Consider the following 20,781-nt stretch of genomic DNA (forward strand, 5'->3'; position numbering starts at 1 on the left):
GCTGGACAATATTTCCACTCCTTATTATAGACGCTCTCTTAAAGGCACAGGTAAACATGATCAAGATATTATAAACATCTTTTTTTTTTTTTCTGGAAAGTTGCACAAAGTCTTATTGGATAGTTATACCAGGGGATTTCAAACTGGGGTCCAGGGGCCTCCTAGGAGTTGAAAGGAAGTGCTAGGGGTTCTAGAATATTTTAGAGGAAAATTGTGAAAAACAGTCAAATAAATAAATAAAATTATGATTAAACACAATAAATTTATAATAATATATAGAATAAAAAAAATACATTTATAAAAATGGATAAATTTAAAATTGATTTAAATAAATAAGCAATATGTCTAACAGTACAGAACTACAGGCAGTAGTAAACAAAACGTAGTAATGTAAAAAAAACTAAATATTTTCCAAATAATATTTTTAGGATTTTTTTTCACTGTATAAATTAGGTCTTTATACATGAAAATATACAGTTGCCTTTTAAATTTTAGGATGGGGAGTTTATTATTTTTGGGGGGTCCATGGCATCTGAATTCAAACCCCCTGCATTATACAACAGATAAGCTAGTTACATTTACCATTGCTCTGCAGGTGAAATTCAGTCATTTCAATAAGAATCAAAGCAACCAGGATTTTTCCGTTCCAAACATTGGTCACGTCAGTGACATGCTAATTGGCATTTACATTTATGTATTTAGCAGATGCTTTTAACCAGTTAAGTGATAAATAATAATATAACATAAGAGGTTCATTGTGAAAAGTCAATAACATTAAAGGTGTCGCAATACAATCCTATAAAGCTTCCAAAATGTCATCCTTTTTAACCTAATGTTTAGTCTCTTGAGAATTTGAAAGATGAGACTAGTCTAAATGCCATGTCTGCATGGTCTCATTAGTAAGAGGAGAGTTTATCTATTCAGTGGGGTCATATCACATGTTTGGTGGGATTCCTGTTACATTAAACCCATCTGACTCTCTTGCACACTGTACTGACCGTTTTCTGCCAGCAGGGAACAATTACATAGACCAGTGGTTCTAAACCAGTTTTTATTACAACAGATACACCAGAGGAAAAACTCAGCTTAGACAGGAGCGCCTTCCAATATTGTCTTGGACAAATGGGGGATTTGGAGTCAAAAAGGCTGAGGACAACTGACACAGACAAAACATCAAACAGATGACAAAAATAATGAATACAATTGTCATAGCCAGCAAAGAGCAAATATGAGACAAAATAAATAATTTGTATTAAAGTTTAATTTCAAAAATAGATTTTAAATACTTTACCCGAATACCTTATATTACCTTAATGATATTACAAAGCCCTTTTTTGAAATAACATTTTTAAAATAGTTTAACCGACTGTTTTAAGGCTAATGACAATCTAATGAGGAAAGAGGCTGGATTACGGGAATAGCGAACAAATATAAGGCACAGACAATGTTTGGTCTCTCACAATTTCTGTAAGAAGCAAGACAAGAGGTCAGTTTGTAATCTGTTCTTTTTACAGTTAAAGGGGATGTCTGGATTTTTTTCAATGTGAAATACTTTTTTTTATTTTTAGCTTATACAGCTACAAGTTTGATGATTCTCCCGAAAAGTGTAAACACTGACACTGCTCCATTTGTTTGAGCATCTTGACAAATCCGACACAGCAACACTGACTCAACCGATTGACCATTTTCACAGACGGTGATGATGCTTTTCCCCAGTTATTATCAAGCGCTGCAGTGATGACATAGTTTTGTAGGACAACCTTAAAGTTTGCATCACGCTGGCTCCCTCAACAAAAAGCCAATAGGATTTTTCCACTGACTTTTGGATTAATGAAGAAAATAAGCTCTGTGACCAACAAATGTTTATGATTCTTACAGGTTTTGTTCATTATTGCTTTAAACAAACAACACCATGACTCTTGCATGGTCAAGCATGGTGGCCAAACTCTTTCAGCCTTCATATAAAAAATTTTACGCGAAAGTTTGAGTTAGAAAAGATTGAAAGAGATTCTAAACACATGGAGGAAAGTGGGCTTGTGAGTAGATGAGTTTTCCTGTTTGGCATGATGATGTGTAATATCCTCAACAACCTCTGTAGTCCCATTTAGACACTTGATAGCAACTGCCTTTTCAAGACAAGTATTACTAATATATTTTATGTCATAGAGTATAATGTGAAAATATCTTGAGCTTGTGTTAACTACAGACCTAATTTCAGACATTTAACCAATAAACCATTTTTAAAAAACACTGACTTCTATAAGATGGAACTTTAAGTGTTAAAATACTAACTTGTTTCCTGGTTTTTGGCCTACAAAAACATGTCATCCTTGCAGCACTTCATAGAAGTTTACGTTTTCTGCTTCTGAGAACCCTGGAAATTTGAAAAAGGGTCCATGGCATGAGTTTGGGGTTGGCATATCTGGGCATTCAAAATTATTTTTGCAATTCTGCTTGGTGTCGCTTGTTGCACAGAAATGACACTCTTCACCTTTAGTCATTAAAAAGTCTGCTTTTGGTACACATTTGCCATAGCACATAGCACTATCCCCTTAAAGGGATAGTGCACCCAAAAATGAAAATTCAGTCATTAATTACTCACCCTCACATCCAAACCCGTAAGACCTTTGTTCATCTTCAGAACACAAATGAAGGTATTTTTGATGAAATCCGAGAGCTTTCTGGCCCTTCACAGACAGTAATGGAACTACCACATTTAAGGCCCAGAAAGGTAGTAAGAACGTCGTTAAAATAGTCCATGTGACATCAGTGGTTCAACCTTAATTTTACGAAGCTACGAGAACACTTTTTGTGTGCAAAGAAAACAAAAATAATGACTTTATTCAACAATTTCTTGTCTTTCATGTCAGTCTTCGACGCGTGTTCAGGAGAGTACCACGACGCATGCGTGTGACGCTACTGACTAGAACCCGGATGAGCTGCACCTTGTTTGCAAGCAGAGGAAGATGCATGTTAAACATGTCTGAAGATTGTGACTTGCAATTTTTTGCACAGCCTTACTTATTCGAACCAGAATATACAGATGATGAACGTTCTACGTCAGAAAGCCGGCTCCTGCGTCAGCAGTTTTTTGTTTTCTTTGTGCACAAAAAGTATTCTCGTAGCTTCATAACATTATGGTTGAACGACTGATGGACTACACATGGACTATTTTAACAATGTCCTTTCTAGGCCTTAAATGTGGTAGTTGTGTTGCTGTCTATGCAGGGATAGAAACCTCTTGGATTTCATTCAAAATATAAAAATTTGAGTTCCAACGATGAATGAAGGTCTTATGGGTTTGGAACGACATGAGGGTGAGTAATTAATGACAGAATCATTTTTGGGTGAACTATCCCTTTAAGTCATAAAACCTGAGCGTTCAATCATTTCCATCTGTCTGTCTTCCCACCACTCACTCATCTCCGAGTTCGTTTTCAATTCATCATCTTTCGTGATCTTCTAAGGCCCACGGATGGAAGAGTTCTGAGTCTAGCAGTAGTGTTCCCACACTGAGTAGGACCTGAGAGTACCAGTGTAAGCCGTTCTTAAGGATTCGATCCGGTCCGGTCCAGCTGTACAACAGGCGTAGAGGTGCAAATGCCCAGTGAGCTAGCCGTGGTTCATTCACCGCAGCGTAGCATGAGGTCATCACTCCATTCACCACCAAAGTCCCATGGGCAGTAAGTGGGGCGTAAGCCCCCCGGTCCTCCCGCACCTCCACTCGAGTGATCCGTGAAACACGCTTCCTGAGATCCTTTTCATCGACGATCAGCAAACACTGCCCTGGCTGGGCATTACTGGCAAATATCGTCCGGAGGGATCCAGGCTTTGGCTGGCCCCCGCTGGAGCAGTTTCCAACCCAGACAAACAGTAAATGAGCTGCCGTTAAGGAGACGCTGGCCCCATCCTCAGTGCTGATCACATAAAAGTGCTTCTGGGTAATGGGGCTACGGTCCAGGAAGGTGAGGACTTTGCTGTAGACGAGCTCGCCAGTCCCGTCACTTCCCATCGAGGCCAGAACAAGGTCTCCTGCTCGTAGGTCTCGGATTGGTCTATGAGTGCCGTCCTCCATCGTCACCAGAGCCCCTCCAGGAAAACAACCGCCCGTCTTTGCTGCTACTGAGTGCTCTGAAGAAAAGTGTGAGGAAGGAATGGAAGAGAAGAATGAAAAGAAAGGAATAGAAATGTTTCATTAAGGAAATAAAGAATGGATTCAACGCCCGTGCCCGCTTCTAATCTTCACTTCTGACTAGTTGATATACCTTTGGCCTTCAACCCCTTGTTCACTGGTTGGTCCTATGGTGTTTCCCTCAGTCATTGGTTGAGTCGGTAAATAGGATCAGGGACTTTTACTACTTCTTCATTGGGACGTTGGTGTAGGAGCACCTCCTAGTGGACTGATTCTGACTGGCACTGCCAGCAATCTTGCCTCTTTAGACTCAAGTTTTTGTACAAATTGCAATATATACATAAGGATATACAATATATATGAGATTATAAAACTCTGTTCCTTCTGATCAGGTCAGGGATAGCTGACTTGCATAACGATCTGGGCAGGAAGGACAGGAGAAAAATGAATAAAGAGAAAGAAAATAGTGGGGAAAAACAGAAACAGATAATGAATATTAGAGATTTTATTATGAAATCCAATGCATGTAAGAAACAAAATGGTAAAGCCAAAACAACAACAACTATGCAACCGGCAGACTCCCCCCCTCCCCCCCCATTTCTCAGTTGTTTTTGGAGGAAAATCTGCAGAATTCATTTAAACATGATACAATGCTTTAAACATATTTATAATTAATTACTGGCCAACATATGTAATAAACAAGCATGTAGAAGTGGAAGTTTCTGAATGACGAATGTTCCAATTCTGCGAGTTCTGTGTGCACAGATTACTTTTACATTTATGCAGACTTTGATTGTTTGTGGGCCTGCTAATGGCTAATGCATTTCACAAAATCATGCTGCAATGTCTTAAAGGGTGTCAACAAAGTCTTACCTTGTTGTTATATTGTTAGCTTACAGCAAAATTACAAAATATATGTAATATATCAAACCCCCCCGGTTTGATGAATTCTTATCACTAGAAAAGATCAAATAGCATGTTGGCTATGGATGCTAAAGTTACATGAGGCCTATGTTGACTTGCATGGAAATAAGGATCAAGGTAAAGCATAGCTGGAAAAGGCAGAAAGGTCAAGTAAATGTTAGAAATGGTGAAAAAAGAAGTGTGCATTCATCAGACGGCCCAGTGCTGCAAGATTGTGGTGTTTTAATATAATCATGTGAAGCAAAAGAAATTACATCTGAAACCAAAGATGTCTCAAACATGGCTCTCTACATTAGATAGCTCATTAATCCACAGTGTGTGTAGAAACAGGAATCTAACGTGATTCCTTCTGTATCCATAGACATAGACACATTACATGTCTGTGAGAAGCTTTGTTAGTTATGGTTAGATTTAAAAAATAAATTAATAAATAAAATAGATTAAAATAAAATTGCATTTATTGATTTTTTTTGTTTATAAAAATAAAAAAAACATAATATTGTGAAATGTTCAGTTTATAATTTTTATAAACTGAAGTTTATAATTCAGTTTGTAATTTATTACTCTAGTCTTTATATTTTTGTTGAAACAGTAATCTTTTTAGGATTCTTACAGAATATTTTGTAACATCATAAATGTATTTACTGTAACTTTTGATAAATTTAATGCATTCTTGCTGAAAAAATTTATTAATTTATTTTTAAAAAAACGTATTGACCCCAAATTTTTGAACAGTAGTTTATGCCATGCCCACTTTTCACAATTCAATTAATTCCCCAAAAACAAGTCCCACCCTACTGTTTTCTCATTGAATAGCCTGTTTCACACAGAAATACATCTGATTGCAGAAATAAAATGAGATGCAAATAGTGTTTCAAGGTGACTCAAAATGAACTTGCTAATATCCTACAATCTTTGTTTTCCTTTCCTTTCACACCTTTTATTTGCAAGGAGTAGTCTGTTTCTCACTTGACATCTTGCCCCCTGCACAACCTCAGCACAAACACACACAGCTGCTCTCACCTGATTTGACACTGCAGTGTATGTGGCCTTTGGATTCGTAGTAGACCCAGTCGAAGCCGGCCTCTACTGCCAGACGGGCCAGCATGGCGTACTTGTTCCGGTCGCGGTCCGAGGTAGTGATGTCAACCGCCCTGCCCTCATAATGCAAAGACTCTTCAGAGTGATGGCCGTCTTCATCCCAGCCCTCCGTCACACGCAGACGCACGCCAGGCCACAGGTTCATCACTGAGATGGCCAGGGAGTTCAGCTTATCCTTACAGCGCTGCAAAAAATAACGCATGAGAAACACTTACTAGAATGCATAAATGTGACACTGGCCAACAAAACCAGTCATATGGGTCAATTTTTTGAAATTGAGATTTATACATCATCTGGCAAAATATACATCAAACATATTTATATTTACATTAACATTTAGTAATTTAGCGGATGCTTATATCCAAAGCGACTTACAAATGAGGACAATGGAAGTAATCAAAATCAACAAAAGAGCAATGATATACAATATATATACTGTTTTATCTTAAGAGACTTACAGTTAATGGCAACTGTTCTGCTTAACAAAATTTTGCTGGTTCTGTGTTTAAATCACATATATTATTATTATTGTATGTTTACAATGTCATATATATATATATATATATATATATACACTTATACATCAAAGCTGAATAAATAAGCTTTCCATTGATGTATGATTTGTTAGGATAGGAAAATATTTGGCTGAGATACAACTATTTGAAAATCTAGAATCTGAGGGTGCAAAAAATCTAAATATTGAGAAAATGGCCTTTAAAGTTGAACAAATGAAGTTCTTAGCAATGCATATTGAAAATCAAAAATTAAGTTGTGATATATTTATGGTAGGAAATTATATCTAAAATATATATATATGCCATATTTTATATTAAAAAAAAATATCTTCATGGAACATGATCTTTACTTAATATCCTAATGATTTTTGCCATGATTTGGGCAAGAAAAATCGATAATTTTGACCCATACAATGTAGTGTTGGCTATTGCTACAAATATACCCCACCAACTTAACACCAGTTTTGTGGTCCAGGGTCACAAATGTGAAAAGTGATTAAATGAATAACTAGGGTTATTAGGGTACTAGCGTTATTATTGTTAACTTAAACTAAAACCATAAAAAAAAAAGTTGTTACACTATAAAAACACAAAGACTATTGGACTATATTTAACGAGAAAATACTTAATGTAAAATAAAAATTGTAAATAAAGATGAATGGAGTACATTTTACAAGACAATACTATTTCAGTCTTTCTACTTCAAAATGTAATGTTTAATTCAATGCGTTACTTGCTGCTTCTTTGTAATTACTTCTGAGTAAGTATTTCTGAGTGAAAATCGTTTCTACTCCTGTGTATCTCTGTCTTTCATTTTAAAAATATCATGTTTAATTCAGTGTTACTATCCATTACTTTGTAATTTGTGAAATTTACTAGAAATTTCTGAGTGAAAATAGTTTCAAAGTAAATCCTACACATTTTTTAGAGTACTTGAAATAAAATAAAACATTAACTGAAATATTTCTCATTTTCATTTAGTTAACTTGAAATACTAAAATAAACGTCAACTAAAAATTATCAAAAACTATATAGACATGTTTAAAAATGTCCAAAAACAGTCTAGTGCTGTCAAACGATTAATCGCGATTAATCGCATCCAAAATAAAAGTTTTTGTTTACATAATATATGTGTGTATACTGTGTAAATGTATTATGTATATATAAATACAAATATATACATGTACATATTTAAGAAAAATATGTTGTTCATATATTAAATATATTTATATACAATATCAAATATAAGAATATAAATATATAAGTGTATATACATGCAAATATTTTCAAAATATATACTGTATGTGTGTATATTTATATATCCATAATAAATATACACAGTACACATACATATATTATGTAAACCAAAACTTTTATTTTGGATGCGATTAATCGCGATTAATCGTTTGACAGCACTAAAAAACACAACAAAATGAATACAACTTTAAATCAAATTAAAATGAAATAAAAAATCAAAATAAAACTAATGAAAAATATTAATGAAAACTATAATAGCACATTGATGATACTGAAATAAAATTGTCAGGTAGCTATAGCAGCAAGTGTCTCAGTATAAGTGTGTTTTATGATCTGTTGTTCTTCCAGGCTAATAATTAACATGCATTCAATGTGAACTAATAAGGAAATTAGTAATGTAATATATTACAGTAACCATGATTATAGGGAAATTTTTTTACATTGTCTGGGGAAAAAAGCAACTTAATGACATGAGTACAAAGCGAGTTCATAGATCAGTTACAATGTCTCACAATGAAATATATAAATGTGATCCTGGACCACAAAAGCAGTCTTAAGTCGCTGGGGTATATTTGTAGCAATAGCCAAAAATACATTGTATGTGTCAAAATGATTGATTTTTCTTATATGCCAAGACATTAAGTAAAGATCATGTTCCATAAAGATATTTTGTAAATTTCCTACCGTAAATATATCAAAACTTAATTTTTGATTAGTAATATGCATTGCTAAGAACTTCATTTGAACAACTTTAAAGGCCCTTTTCTCAATATTTCGATTTTTTTTTGCACCCTCAGATTCCAGATTTTCAAATAGTTGTATCTCAGCCAAATATGTATGTATTAATCTGAATTTCAAAAATGGACCCTTATGACTGGTTTTGTGGTCCAGGGTCACAAATATGTACTTCTGGTGGTTTATGTAGCGTAAATTACCAGTGTGACAGAATTTAAACCCAACTGAATGCTGAACTCTGATACATAAGTTACCAATTAAACAAACAGAAGGAGGCTTTGCGTGCCTGAGTGAGAAAGAACACAAGCCCATTGTCTCGACTTTGTGAATTTCCTGCAAGAAATATGGATTTTAGTACGCTCATGTCAAAAAGCCTGTGGCAAGCCGTTGCTAGGTGAGAAACGCAGTGAGCAATGGCAAATATAATCCTGACAACCATTTGTAGAACTGACGCATTTGTGGTTAGCACAAACACACTCAGCCCATGGGTTGATAAATCCCTGTCTCAACCAAAGGCCACGAGACATGCAAGGTCACTGGATAACCACCAACTAAGTGGTCACAAATTGCTTACTGAGTGACGGCAGAGATTCTTTGATGTCGCCATCCTAAGTCCTCACTACATAGTTGTGCCATCAAACCATCTATTTCTGTTCTCCGAATTGGAGACCCACCTTTCCACTCAATAGCTACTCTATAAAGCTCTGCGGACTATCTGTTTGAGTCTGAGCTCAGTGATTCGATGTCTCTGTGCTATTAGGATCTATCTCTCAGAGCTGAGCTCGGTCTGTGTTGATGCCATCAGACCAGTCCAGAGGCTGGTATGGGAGAGGAAAGGAGATTTGAAAATACAGTGCCAGTGTGTTTGGTTTCTCTGTTGAGTCTCCAAGGGTCACTGAAACCAAAACATGTACAGCAAATGCTTAGACTACAGTCATAGTGTCAACAATGATAATGCACTCTCCCACACTCAAATATGCTTACTTGTATGCAAACCTGTATATATGCAAACCCTTGGCTTGCTTTTCTCCATGGAACCCAAATGGAGATGTTTTGAAAAATGTTCACACTGCTCTTTCTCAAATAATAAATGAAAAGGTAATGGTAGCAGACACCAGGGGCTGTCAAGCTCAAAAGAAATGATCGAAAAAATTTATCATAAATGTGGTCCATGCACTTTTTTTCAAGTCTTCTAAAATTAAACCATAACTTTGTGTGAAGATCAAAATTTGCCTGTATTCGCTGCAGGAATCCTAAAACCTGGAAACGACTTTCCGGTTCCATTGCCCCAAGGTCAATGGGATTTTTGAATGGGTTTTTGGTTAAATGCCTGGAATAAGGTCTGTGTTAAAGTATTCTCACCTTTTTATCTACGACATAAAATTCAGAAATACCCCCTGTGATTTTTAAGTTTTTCATATTTTGAAAAAGGTGGTTGCTAATATAAGTGGCTAAGTGGGACTACAAAGGCTGTTGTGGATATTAAATGTTATCATGCGAAGCGGGAACACTCATTTTCTCACTAGTTCACTTTTACAGCCTCATTGTGCTCTTTCTAACTTTTATAATTCAAACTTCCCAACTTGAGGATTTTAAATAAAGACTAAAAAAAGTGTTGGAAGCTTAATGGTGGTGCTGTTGAAGTCATGCGACTGTTGTGTGTAATTTAGGTTTTTACTTCTGAAGATTGTGTTTAGGTTTCAAATTCATCATTTATAAAGGTTATCTTGATGAACAGATTTTGTAGATTATAGAGCATAGATCCTATTGGCTTTTTTGTCAAGGGAAGCAGGGTGAAGCTACTATAACTTCCAGCTTGGCCTACAAAAGTACGTCATCACTGCACAACTCTATAGATTTCATTTGCGTTTGTGCATATTTAAACTTGCAGGAGAAGACAAAGCGCACCAGGTTTGAAATCAGATGCCAAATGCTGGTTCTAACACGTAAGTAGGTTTGAATATGCAGACAAGCAAACGAGATTGGAATTCTATGGCAAAGGCCAGGATTTCTAGAGAATGATTCCATTATATGGAATAAAGCAGTGTGGACTTTTTTTCAAATAGATCTCCTTTGAAAATCATACCGGCTTGGAACACCAGAATGACTGAAGTTTCATTTCTTGGTAAATTTTCTTTAAAGAACAAAACCCACACTGTCCCTTGTGAGATTTGGGGGACCGAATACTATTTTAGATGCATCTTGCCCACTCCACATATAAGAGAGTAGACTAAGCGACATTTAAAAAATTTAAAACAATGAACTCCTGAATCTTGAAGTGCTGCTGTGAATCTTAAAAAGACCAAGATCGATAAACTCTTAAAACTGCAGAACCGGTTTATGGTGACCTGCAGAAGGAAACGGTAGTTTATGGTTAACTAGAAATATGTGCATTTGGCATGATGTCAGAAATGCCAATCTGAATGGAAAAAGATGTGTTTTTAGTTATAAGAATACAAATATAGATATTTATGAAGACGATTTTCCAAGCACGTCTCCGGATTGGACGATAAGAAAAGCGACTCTGCGAGCTGTAATAGATGCCTATTCACATAGCAGTGTGGATTTTCAGCTTTTTTCGTTGTGGTTGCAAAAGTGAACTGGACTTCATAAATCAGCCCGAGAACTCTGTTAGTTTTACTTTCAAAGTGGAGATCGACGGGTTTTCGGGAGGAGAGCCTTCACACTAACCGCAGGCTACACAAACATTCACCCTGCGTGCACCGACGGCGCGGGGCCCTGAACACTTGCGCTTGTATGAGAGCGCCGGGGCCACTCGCCGCTGAATCAAAAATAAGGTGGAGAAAAATATGTGTGTAATTAAGGCTTAAATACATGTGAAGCCGACTATTTTTACACACGTATGCCCCAAAAACAAACAAAAAAATAACACAGAATAAAAAGGAAAAACAGACCAGAGGTTGTCTCCACCAGTCGCCGCAGGTTGGCCCTCATAAATCGCGCGAGGCTCAGGTAAACGAGCGCGGCACTCGCCGGAGAGGTGACAGGTAAAGACGGGGTGAGATCTACGAGCCCCTCCTCAGTTCCCACGTGGCTCTCCTGGATATTAACATGTGGGCACTCAGGGGAAAAGAGCTGATATAAATACTTTTAGGTGAGGGGGAGATTGGAGTCAAATAAATTCCACTAGGTACCACATCAACGTTGTAAAAAAAATATCTGACGGTTCAAAAAGGGGGTGTACGCCGTTAATCACAAGCGGTCGTGTTTAGGCATACGGGTAAACATTAAAACAGTCACAGGTCATGCTCAATCTACAAGAGCCGTTTTAATGTTTTCTTTTCCAATCACGCTTAAAACAGCGACGGCACTGTTTTAATTAAACGTTTCAGGTTTCCCTTCCCTTCCACTTTATTGACAGTCACCCCTTTTGCATTTATTCATTCACATAAATTGAGCAAGAGCCCCGTGGGAGAAAGTTCAAATATGCGGTTATAAAATAACCCGACGACTACTGTGTCTTTAATTTGATGAAACCTGCCCCCATATACTCTGTTATGAAGACTGAAAGACCTGAAACCTTGAATGAGCTCAAGGTTTTTCACTTTTCAGTGAGAGAAAAAAAGTGGTCTCTAATATGCCCACATGCATCAGCGTCCACGACCATTTTTCATTTATGAGACAGAATAAAAAAAGTGACTTGAACAAAGGGTCCACATTGACAAAGGTCTGGGAAGGTGACTTAAGGGTTGTAGATTTGAACCCCACAGTGATTGAGCCATAAACTCAACATACTACTGACTCTGAACCACTTGTTACTCCAGGTGGTCTATCTCTAAGTTCACTTTGGATGAAAGTCTCAACTATACAATAAATGATAAATCAGCATATTTTCTTGACCATATATTCAGAATTATCTCAAGAACATTCCAAACCAAATCCCTGACATTTATTAATCTCCACTACACTTTTGACAGTATGACAATGTATGGTACCCTGATTTATTGGGCAAATACAAAGCACACTGTATAGTAAATTAAATAACAGCATTGAAAATATTGTAGTACTGTCTATGTTGAAGATCTGGATTGGAAACTTAGGGTTGCAGGTTCAAGCCTCACTCATCCATGAACTATCACCATTCTGCCACTGATAAAGACCCTTCACCACATGTATGACTGAAGTCAGTTTGGATTAAATTTTAAACAGACCTTCTTTACCATATTTTCTGAATTATCTCAAGGATGCCTACATTTACTGATGTCCACTACAATTTTTAACCTAAGTGACAGTACCCTGAACTAATGCACTTGATCTTGATCTTACTATAAATTTAAACAGTAGGAGTAGTAATAGTACTCTACTGCATGGAGCATAGAGCGGTGTAGTAGCTTACAGATCTGGGTTGGTAAGGGTTGCAGGTTCAAACCCGATTGACCAAACTTGTATGACTTTCTTTCCTCTGCGGAACACAAATGATGATGTTTTGAAAAACAAACATTTGGTTACAATTGACTTCCACTGAATGGACAGAAAACACCAAGACATTTCTCAAGATATCTTCTTTTATGTTCACCAGAAGAAGGAAAGCCACACTGGTTAAGAATGTCATAGGGCGAGTAAAGAACTGTTTACTTTTGGGTGAACTAACCACATGTTACACTTTCAGAAAGGTACACAACTCTCGCTTGGACGGTACACTCTTAAAAATAAAGGTGCTTTAAAAGGTTCTTCAAGCGATGCCATAGAAGAACCATTTTTGGTTCCACAAAGAACCATTCAGTCAAAGGTTCTTTAAAGAACCATCTCTTGCTTACCTTTTTATAATCTGAAGAACCTTCTTTTGCCACAAAGAACCTTTTGTGAAACAGAAAGGTTCTTCAGATGTTAAAGGTTCTTTATGGAACCATTTAGACAAAAAGGTTCTTCTATGGCATCGTGAAGCACCTTTATTTTTAAGAGTGTAATACTAATATGTGCTTTTAAAGCACTATTGTATGATGTACAAACATGTATCTTTTAGGTTTTGTACATTTGGGTACTGCTGTTACCCTTTTTTCTGAGAGTGTAATGCAAGTCCTTTTGGATAGAAATCTCAACTAATAAGTAATAAATGAACACTTAGCCGAACTAATTGCTCTGATGAAACATTTCCGCGTGTGTCTGCCTCACCTGCGTCATCATGCGGTCCGTGTAATGCAAGTCCTTTTGGATAGAAATCTCAACTAATAAGTAATAAATGAACACTTAGCCAACTAATTGCTCTGATGAAACATTTCCGCGTGTGTCTGCCTCACCTGCGTCATCATGCGGTCCGCACCTGTGTTCTCCTCATCCTTGAAGATGATGTCTGGATTGTAGTTGGGTGTGAGCTCTTTAAAGCGCTCGGAGTTGCGGGTTATCTTCCCCTCATATCTTCCACTGGCTCCCAGCGTTTTTTCGGCAACGTTTGGACTGAACTGCTTATAGGCGAGAGGCGTGAGTTTCCTTGGAGTCCGTCTCTTGCCGTAACCTCTGCCCGGTCCACAGCTGTCGTACGCCGGCGAGAAAGCCAAGATGAAGCCGGTGAGGAGCGCCGCCGCTGTGGAGAGTCTCATGCCAACCGGTGCCAGCGGGCACTCCAAAAGATGGAGTGTCAAAGATGGTGAAGATGATGGTAAAGCGACCCTCCTCCCCCCAATCTCAGCTTCAGTCCCCGCGCAAGATCACCGGAGGGGGAGGAGGACCAGTCTATTAGGACACCTGACGCTCACCATCCTTTTACGCAAGGAAAGACACCCCGACAAACGTAGGGTTCCTCAGGCGTTGAGGCTGGTGCCAGCTCGTCGGTCCTCCTCTCAGGTCTGTAAAACTCGCTTTCTCTCAGTCCAAGCGGAGACAGGGGGAATAAATAGAGAAGTTCGGTTTATTTTGGCAAGCGCGTTTAGAATCGCCTGCAGGCGGGTCCTGGTTGCGCAGAGCCGCGGTCAGAGTGCGCGTCCCGCAGCGGTTTCTGGCTCCCGGCTCGGCTGTTTGACTACTGCGCTGTGGCGCGCAGCTCTCAGTTGAGATGGAAATGGAAGTGACCCGAGCTCAGATGCTACTGAAGCAGCCGCACCCTGCCAGTCCTGCCCTCTGTCTGCCTCTGCCCTCCTCTCCACCCCTCCGGGCAGACGCGCTTTATCAGCCCTGCCGCTCTCCCCCTGTACCGCAACCGGCGGCTGCCAAGACACGAGACAAACAGGAGGCGCATTACAGGTCTGGACTGTCGGACCCTGATGTGTCCAGTCCTTTGAACCTTAGCAGCAATGCTCTACTTACTGCCTGTCAACGGTACGTCAGCACACGCAGAAGTACTTAAACACACACACAGCTACCGCTTGGAGACAATGAATCTTTAATATGACTAACTGACAACTTAAGTTTTTATTTTTCAAAGATCGTTAAGTTTTTTTTTATATTTAAAATTAAATAAATTTGGCATTTTAATGCTCATTATTAATCCATTAAAATTGTATTAATTAATTTAATGAATAATGCAATTATTATATTAGATTTTCAGTTTATTTCCAATTTTTATTTGTAATTGTATTCGTATTTATTTCCCTTTTTTATTCGTATACTGATTTGGTTAAGGTGGACCATGCAATAGTAGTTTGATCATTTGTGACACTTTTTTTCGGCTCGGTCATCAGCAAAAGTGTGGCAGTGCAGCATAAATATTTTTTATAAATTCTATAAACATAATGGATATATTTGTAATCTTTAAATTAATTTCGTGCTATTTAAAAAAATAGAATTTTAAAATAAAAATGTTTTTTTATTATTGATGCTCATTATTAAACGACTAAAACTTTTCATTAATGTTTGTGTCACTTTTGTATTAAAGGTATGAACTTTTTTATTAATAATTATTAACTGTTTTATTTTTTATGCATTTACTTTTTATTTACTGCATGTAAACTGGTTTTGTTAAGGTGGACTGTGAGAATAGGACAGTTTGTGGACCACTTGACTAAGGTGGGACAGATCATCAGCAAAAGTGGGACAGTGGTTTATAGTGTTTAGATAATACATTTGCTACAACTGAAACTACAAAAATATATAACAATTTTCTGCTATTTATATAAATTACATTTGGTCAAATTAATCATATCCCTACTGAAAAAAATAAATAATTTCAGCTTGAGGTGGTCAATGTGTTTGGAACTTGGTAGATGGTTTGTTGCTGGTGCAAATTGGTCTTGAGGAAGGTCTACCAGGTCATCTGTGGCCACACAAGCTTGAAGTCTTGCTGATCCATCATCTAAATCAGCTTTGACCAGCTGCTGACCATAAATGACTAGCTTGGTGTAGCTAGAAGTCACGTAAAACCAATCACTACAATGTGGCTGTCAGGAAATAGCAAGGCTCTAGTACTGGCTGACATGTTTCATTATATGTTAGCTTATAAAAGAGCAGTAATAGTGTTCAACAATGTGTTCCAGATCGAGACGTGCAGTGATTGGTGGTCAGGTTTAGTTTCACTTACAGACACTGGAGACAAGACGTGAAGTGCCGTCTCTCCCAGGAACTCTAATGTCTTTAAAATAACACTAATGGCTTCTCCACTGAAGACGAATCACCAGTTAAATGCCAGAACTATTACCAAATGATACTGGTAGGAAAATTATGACAGTTCTGTGTCTCCTTCAGTGGCGCAGACATTTTTTCTGGTCCGCTGTGACCACACTGTTGACATCTTGAAGATGTTACTGGCATTGCTGAATACATTTTAATTAGTGTTTTGGCCAGGCATCAGAAAATAATTTGTGGACAGCAAAAATACTACAGTATAAAGGGATTACCCAGATCCTTCTATCAGTCTACAACTAGATTTAAAGCATCGTGCATTTCATATTTAATTCAGTAGGTTTTAGAGTAGTTTCACAGAGTCAGACTGTTGACTATTGGCATGCCGTCTGGTCCACTTTAAAGCTTACTCTAGCCTGAATTAGATGAGAAGGCATCTCGCTAACAGGTCAAACAATTAACCACAATTCACTTTTTATGTTATGTTTAGAGATGGATAAATCAACAATACTAGGATAACAGAACGACGTGAAACAAAGTGGTAGCTTATTCTAACAAAGGCAAAGCCAAAACCAAAGAAATTAGTGGAATATGTGTGTTGGGTTAGTGGTCAGAATTTCCGTCCATTCAAAAGTCCTGATGATTTTATGGAATATGAAGCGGAACGTACATTTGTGCTCAAGCATATCACATTTACTTGCTAGCAAGGGCCTCAAACTAAACTCTAGACATCTACTGCCACAAACCTTACAAACTTTTGTCTCGCCTTCTTTCTTAGAAGCACTGGTTGTAGCAGTCCGTACCCTGTAAAACACAGTTATCCTCCCAACAGACTAATAGAAACCTGTGCATCTTGACTTCTAAACATTGCGTAAAATTAGACGCTCAGATTTGAAATTGCAACTCATCTTATGCATACTCTGAGCATCTGTAATTTTTTCACATGCTGCCAGTTGGGGTGCATCAACCCTACCAATGAGAACAATGCAATATTTTATTCATTACTTTTAAAACATTCAGATGGACATACAGACTAAAATACAATAATAAAATGTCCATCATCACTTAAAAATCAAACCTAAAAAGGGTCCATATGTGCACTATTCTGATTCAGAAGCATGAACTGTCACCGAAAAAGCCCCACTGCTTTCTTCTTCTTCGGCCGTGAGGTGGAACGTTCCTCAGAACCAGCAGCAGCAGTTGATGCTGATTCAACAGCCTGAAAGAATCATTCAGAATTGGTTTGAATTCCCTCAAAGGAATAATCTGGGTCCAAAACCATTGATAATTTAAACTTTAATCTTTAGCATTTCTGTTAATTGCCACAGAAAATGATTTTGACTCACAGCTCGATTTATATCTGTAAGTCATATAATGGCTGCCCCATAGACTTCCATTGTAGGTGCATTTTTGTACATGTTTTGTTGAGCTTAATTTATATTCGACCCAGAATATTACTTTAATCACATCAAGGTGAGTAACATTTTGTAGCCTGTTTAGATGCATGTTTAAATAGTTATTTTGTTGAACTTGCAAAAACAAATAGAGGTCAAACTCAACCAGCCTAAAGGCTCATCAACGATCAACATTGGGTTCATGGCATGACAGTCCTCTGAAAGAATCAATCAAATATTTCATTTGTTAAATTAAAAGTTTACTGTCTGCCACCTGAGGTCTTCCCGATGATGCTTTGACATCATTCTGTTCTTGAGAAGCCAGTGAAGAACCCACATCTGCACAGCACAGCAGACAAGACAAGCAATGCTCAAAAATGACAAATGTCATCATTAAGTCACACTCATGTTGTTCCAAACCCATATAACTTTAATGTATCAGTGGAACACAAAAGGAGACAAAAAGGCACCATAAGAGTGTTCCATACAAATCCCGAAGCTATACAATAGCTTTGTATGCATAGCCATAATTTAAGATATTTCTATGCATGTGTTCACATGTGGTGCCTTTATATGCGTTTGATGCCCATAATGTTTGGTTATGACACACAGCAACAGCCAATGATGTTTGATACGACCAATGTCAAACCTGGCCGTATACAGGTGCAATACAGTGTAACAACACCCGTTCCCTCGCTCATTCTATGGAAAAGAGCGCAGCCAGGACATTCTGCAAAACATCTCCTTTTGTGTTCCCCAGACATAGAGGTTTGGAATGACTCCTTTAACTCGTGTAGTAAGCTCAGAGTCAGTGAGGCAGTAACCTGTGGGGACATCAGTGATGTGTTGGTGATGTTCAGCGACGTGGTTGTCTTCTGCCGCAGGGCTGCTGTCAGGAGAGTGTTTGCGTTTCTGACCTGTTTTCCCCAAGCTCACGGCCATATACAGTGCCTGCAACTCTGAGTCAAAACCCAAACTGTCCAACGTCACACCCATCTGTGGAACAATCTAGTAGACAGAAAAGAGAAAATGACCACACCATAAAGAAAGAGGAGACATTTAATTACTTATTAGTCTCCATAGAGGAACTGTCTTGGACTATTACTTTTCTGAGTGTCATTTCTTCAGAAGGAAAATGTTTTAAATGGAAAAATTGCTTTTGTAATATTATATTTTTGGGTATATATGTATGGGTAATGGGTATGTGACGGCAAATATGAATTTTCAGCATCATTACTCATTTTCAGTGTCACATGATCCTTCAGAAATCCTTCTAATATTCCGTGCAACATAAGATGAAGATTCCAGTCCTATCAATTCCCTGATGTGTAGCCACCAAGTTGTTAAGATCACACGACCAGTCAAACACGAATCACTTTATCTCCATAACCCCCCCTATTATCTGACACTTTAAGCTGCAGAATAAATGAATCATAGTTATGTCTGAGAACAGGCTGTTTCTACAGTGCCACTGGTAACCAGAAACATTTTCATTGCATGATGCTGCATCCACATTGATAGGTGTCAGTATAAAGTACACTGAAAGAAAAAAAAGAGAAGAAAGTACATAGAATTCAAATAAAATTTTGCCTGAATAAAATGAAAGCCATTTTAAAACAAAACCATGTGTATGCATTATGACAATTTAGAATTTGGGAGTGAAATGTTCTTAATGGTAACAAAAAATGCAACTACAAAGAAGTCTTAATGGTAAAGGTTGGGTGACCGCAAGTTCAACAGGGTAATGGTAAAGATGACTGCATTCACACATTTCCCAAACACATTCTCTTTCACAACAGAGAGGACAGATTCTCAAAAGTAGCTTGCCAAATATTGACCTGGTGAGATTGGTGACCACTGGATGAATGAAGGGCCCCTACATATACGTGTAGACATTTGGGGTTTACATTGATTTATTTTTATTATTTGTTTGTTGAAATATCACAAAAATAAATGAATGCTTTGAGTTCCTCTTTGGGGACAGAGAGGGCAATGTGAGGATAGAAGCCACAGTTCATGAGTGTGCACTTCCTGTCTCCCCTCAAATCATTTCTCCACTCCCGATCCTTTCATTTTTTTCATCTTCTTGTCATATCATTTGAGCAATTAAGTTGTTCTGCTGAAAACATGTGAGATTTAAAACTGAAATTGATTATATGTGCGCTGTACAATCACACTAGAACCAGGTCAGATGATCATGCATCATCATCTGTGTGCGTCAGAGAGGGAAGTGTCAGGAAAAGCGGTTCATGTGTTAGTGCATCATGTTGATACACCTATTCATAGCAGGTAAACAGCATTGGCTGGTTTTTAGTGGTTTGTGGAAGAACCCTAAACTAATGGAAGATTCCAGAGAGCGTCCTGATTCTTGTTCTGAGTGCTACACTTTGTTGGTGAAGGGCAAGCATATATTTCTGAGTGTGCAGTAAGATATTGAGACATACTACCAAAATTGTGACTAATTCATTAACTTTCAAACTTTAAAAAATTACTTATCCTGTAGATTCATACATTTAATGCATTTTGTGGCAGTATCTATTACTATTATTGCAATCTCAAATATGCGTATATACATTTTCATATATCGTATACAATATATATACAAATTTGGTTGGTACACCCTACAAAGCTAGTGCCCAAAGACAAATCAGAGACATTTGATTTTGACATCATAGCAGCATAATTCTTTGTGAAAATTCATTACAATTATTAATATTGAGACATATTATTACAACTTAAAATAACTGTTTCTATTTGAATATATTTTAGATTACATTTAATAAAAAAAAAAAAAAAAATGTATTCCTATGAAGGTAAAACAAAAGTTTCAGTGTTTTTGTACATTCTAAATATCTCTGGTGCTTTGGATCAATTTAATGCATCCTTGCTGAATAAAATAATTATTTTATTTTTTTTAGTGGCGAAATATGACCCAGACCTATCTTTAACAGATTTCATGATTCAGATTTAGATTGTTATTGCAAATAAAAGTTAACATAAAAAAACCCACATTGCCAGCCCCAAAATCACTAACAATAAATATGAATAAACTGCATGTTTTCTTTTATTACCTGAATTGAAACCAAGTACACACACACACACACACACACACACACACACACACACACACACACACACACACACACACACACACACACAGACAAACACAATTCATGCAGAGTCTCTACATATACATAAATGATCATATACT

General features: G+C 37.4%; 2 protein-coding genes across 2 annotated transcripts in view; both read right to left on the reverse strand.

The window, feature by feature from the left end:
• Nucleotides 1-3,445: 3,445 nt before the first annotated feature.
• ihhb (Indian hedgehog signaling molecule b) lies at nucleotides 3,446-14,298 on the reverse strand. Its single transcript, XM_016266988.1, has 3 exons — nucleotides 13,923-14,298; nucleotides 6,080-6,341; nucleotides 3,446-4,131 (listed from the first exon to the last, which is right to left on the reverse strand). Exons 1-3 carry the CDS (start codon nucleotides 14,220-14,222, stop codon nucleotides 3,446-3,448), a joined length of 1,248 nt encoding a protein of 415 aa, XP_016122474.1. The 5' UTR covers nucleotides 14,223-14,298.
• Nucleotides 14,299-17,269: 2,971 nt separating this feature from the next.
• The window catches only part of LOC107581433 (non-homologous end-joining factor 1), a 19,919-nt gene continuing 16,407 nt past the window's right edge, over nucleotides 17,270-20,781 (reverse strand). The window contains exons 5-7 of the mRNA XM_016266990.1: nucleotides 18,395-18,578; nucleotides 17,835-17,909; nucleotides 17,270-17,382 (exon numbers count right to left, since the gene is read on the reverse strand). Of these exons, the coding sequence (XP_016122476.1) occupies nucleotides 17,303-17,382; nucleotides 17,835-17,909; nucleotides 18,395-18,578 (339 nt within the window). The 3' untranslated portion in view covers nucleotides 17,270-17,302. The remainder of the gene's footprint in view (nucleotides 17,383-17,834; nucleotides 17,910-18,394; nucleotides 18,579-20,781) is intronic.

This window comes from Sinocyclocheilus grahami, unplaced genomic scaffold (genome assembly GCF_001515645.1).
Source record: "Sinocyclocheilus grahami isolate Dianchi unplaced genomic scaffold, SAMN03320097.WGS_v1.1 scaffold34.1, whole genome shotgun sequence".
NCBI classification, from domain to species: Eukaryota; Metazoa; Chordata; class Actinopteri; order Cypriniformes; family Cyprinidae; genus Sinocyclocheilus; species Sinocyclocheilus grahami.

What these genes read in the sequence shown, in the direction of transcription:
- ihhb (XM_016266988.1), bottom strand. Translation starts at nt 14,222, where the DNA reads ATGAGACTCTCCACAGCGGCGGCGCTCCTCACCGGCTTCATCTTGGCT. An exon ending in CGGACCGCATGATGACGCAG is followed by an intron (nt 6,342 to 13,922) that starts GTGAGGCAGACA and finishes TATTTTTTGCAG; the next exon opens with CGCTGTAAGGATAAGCTGAA. An exon ending in ACACTGCAGTGTCAAATCAG is followed by an intron (nt 4,132 to 6,079) that starts GTGAGAGCAGCT and finishes ACTTTTCTTCAG; the next exon opens with AGCACTCAGTAGCAGCAAAG.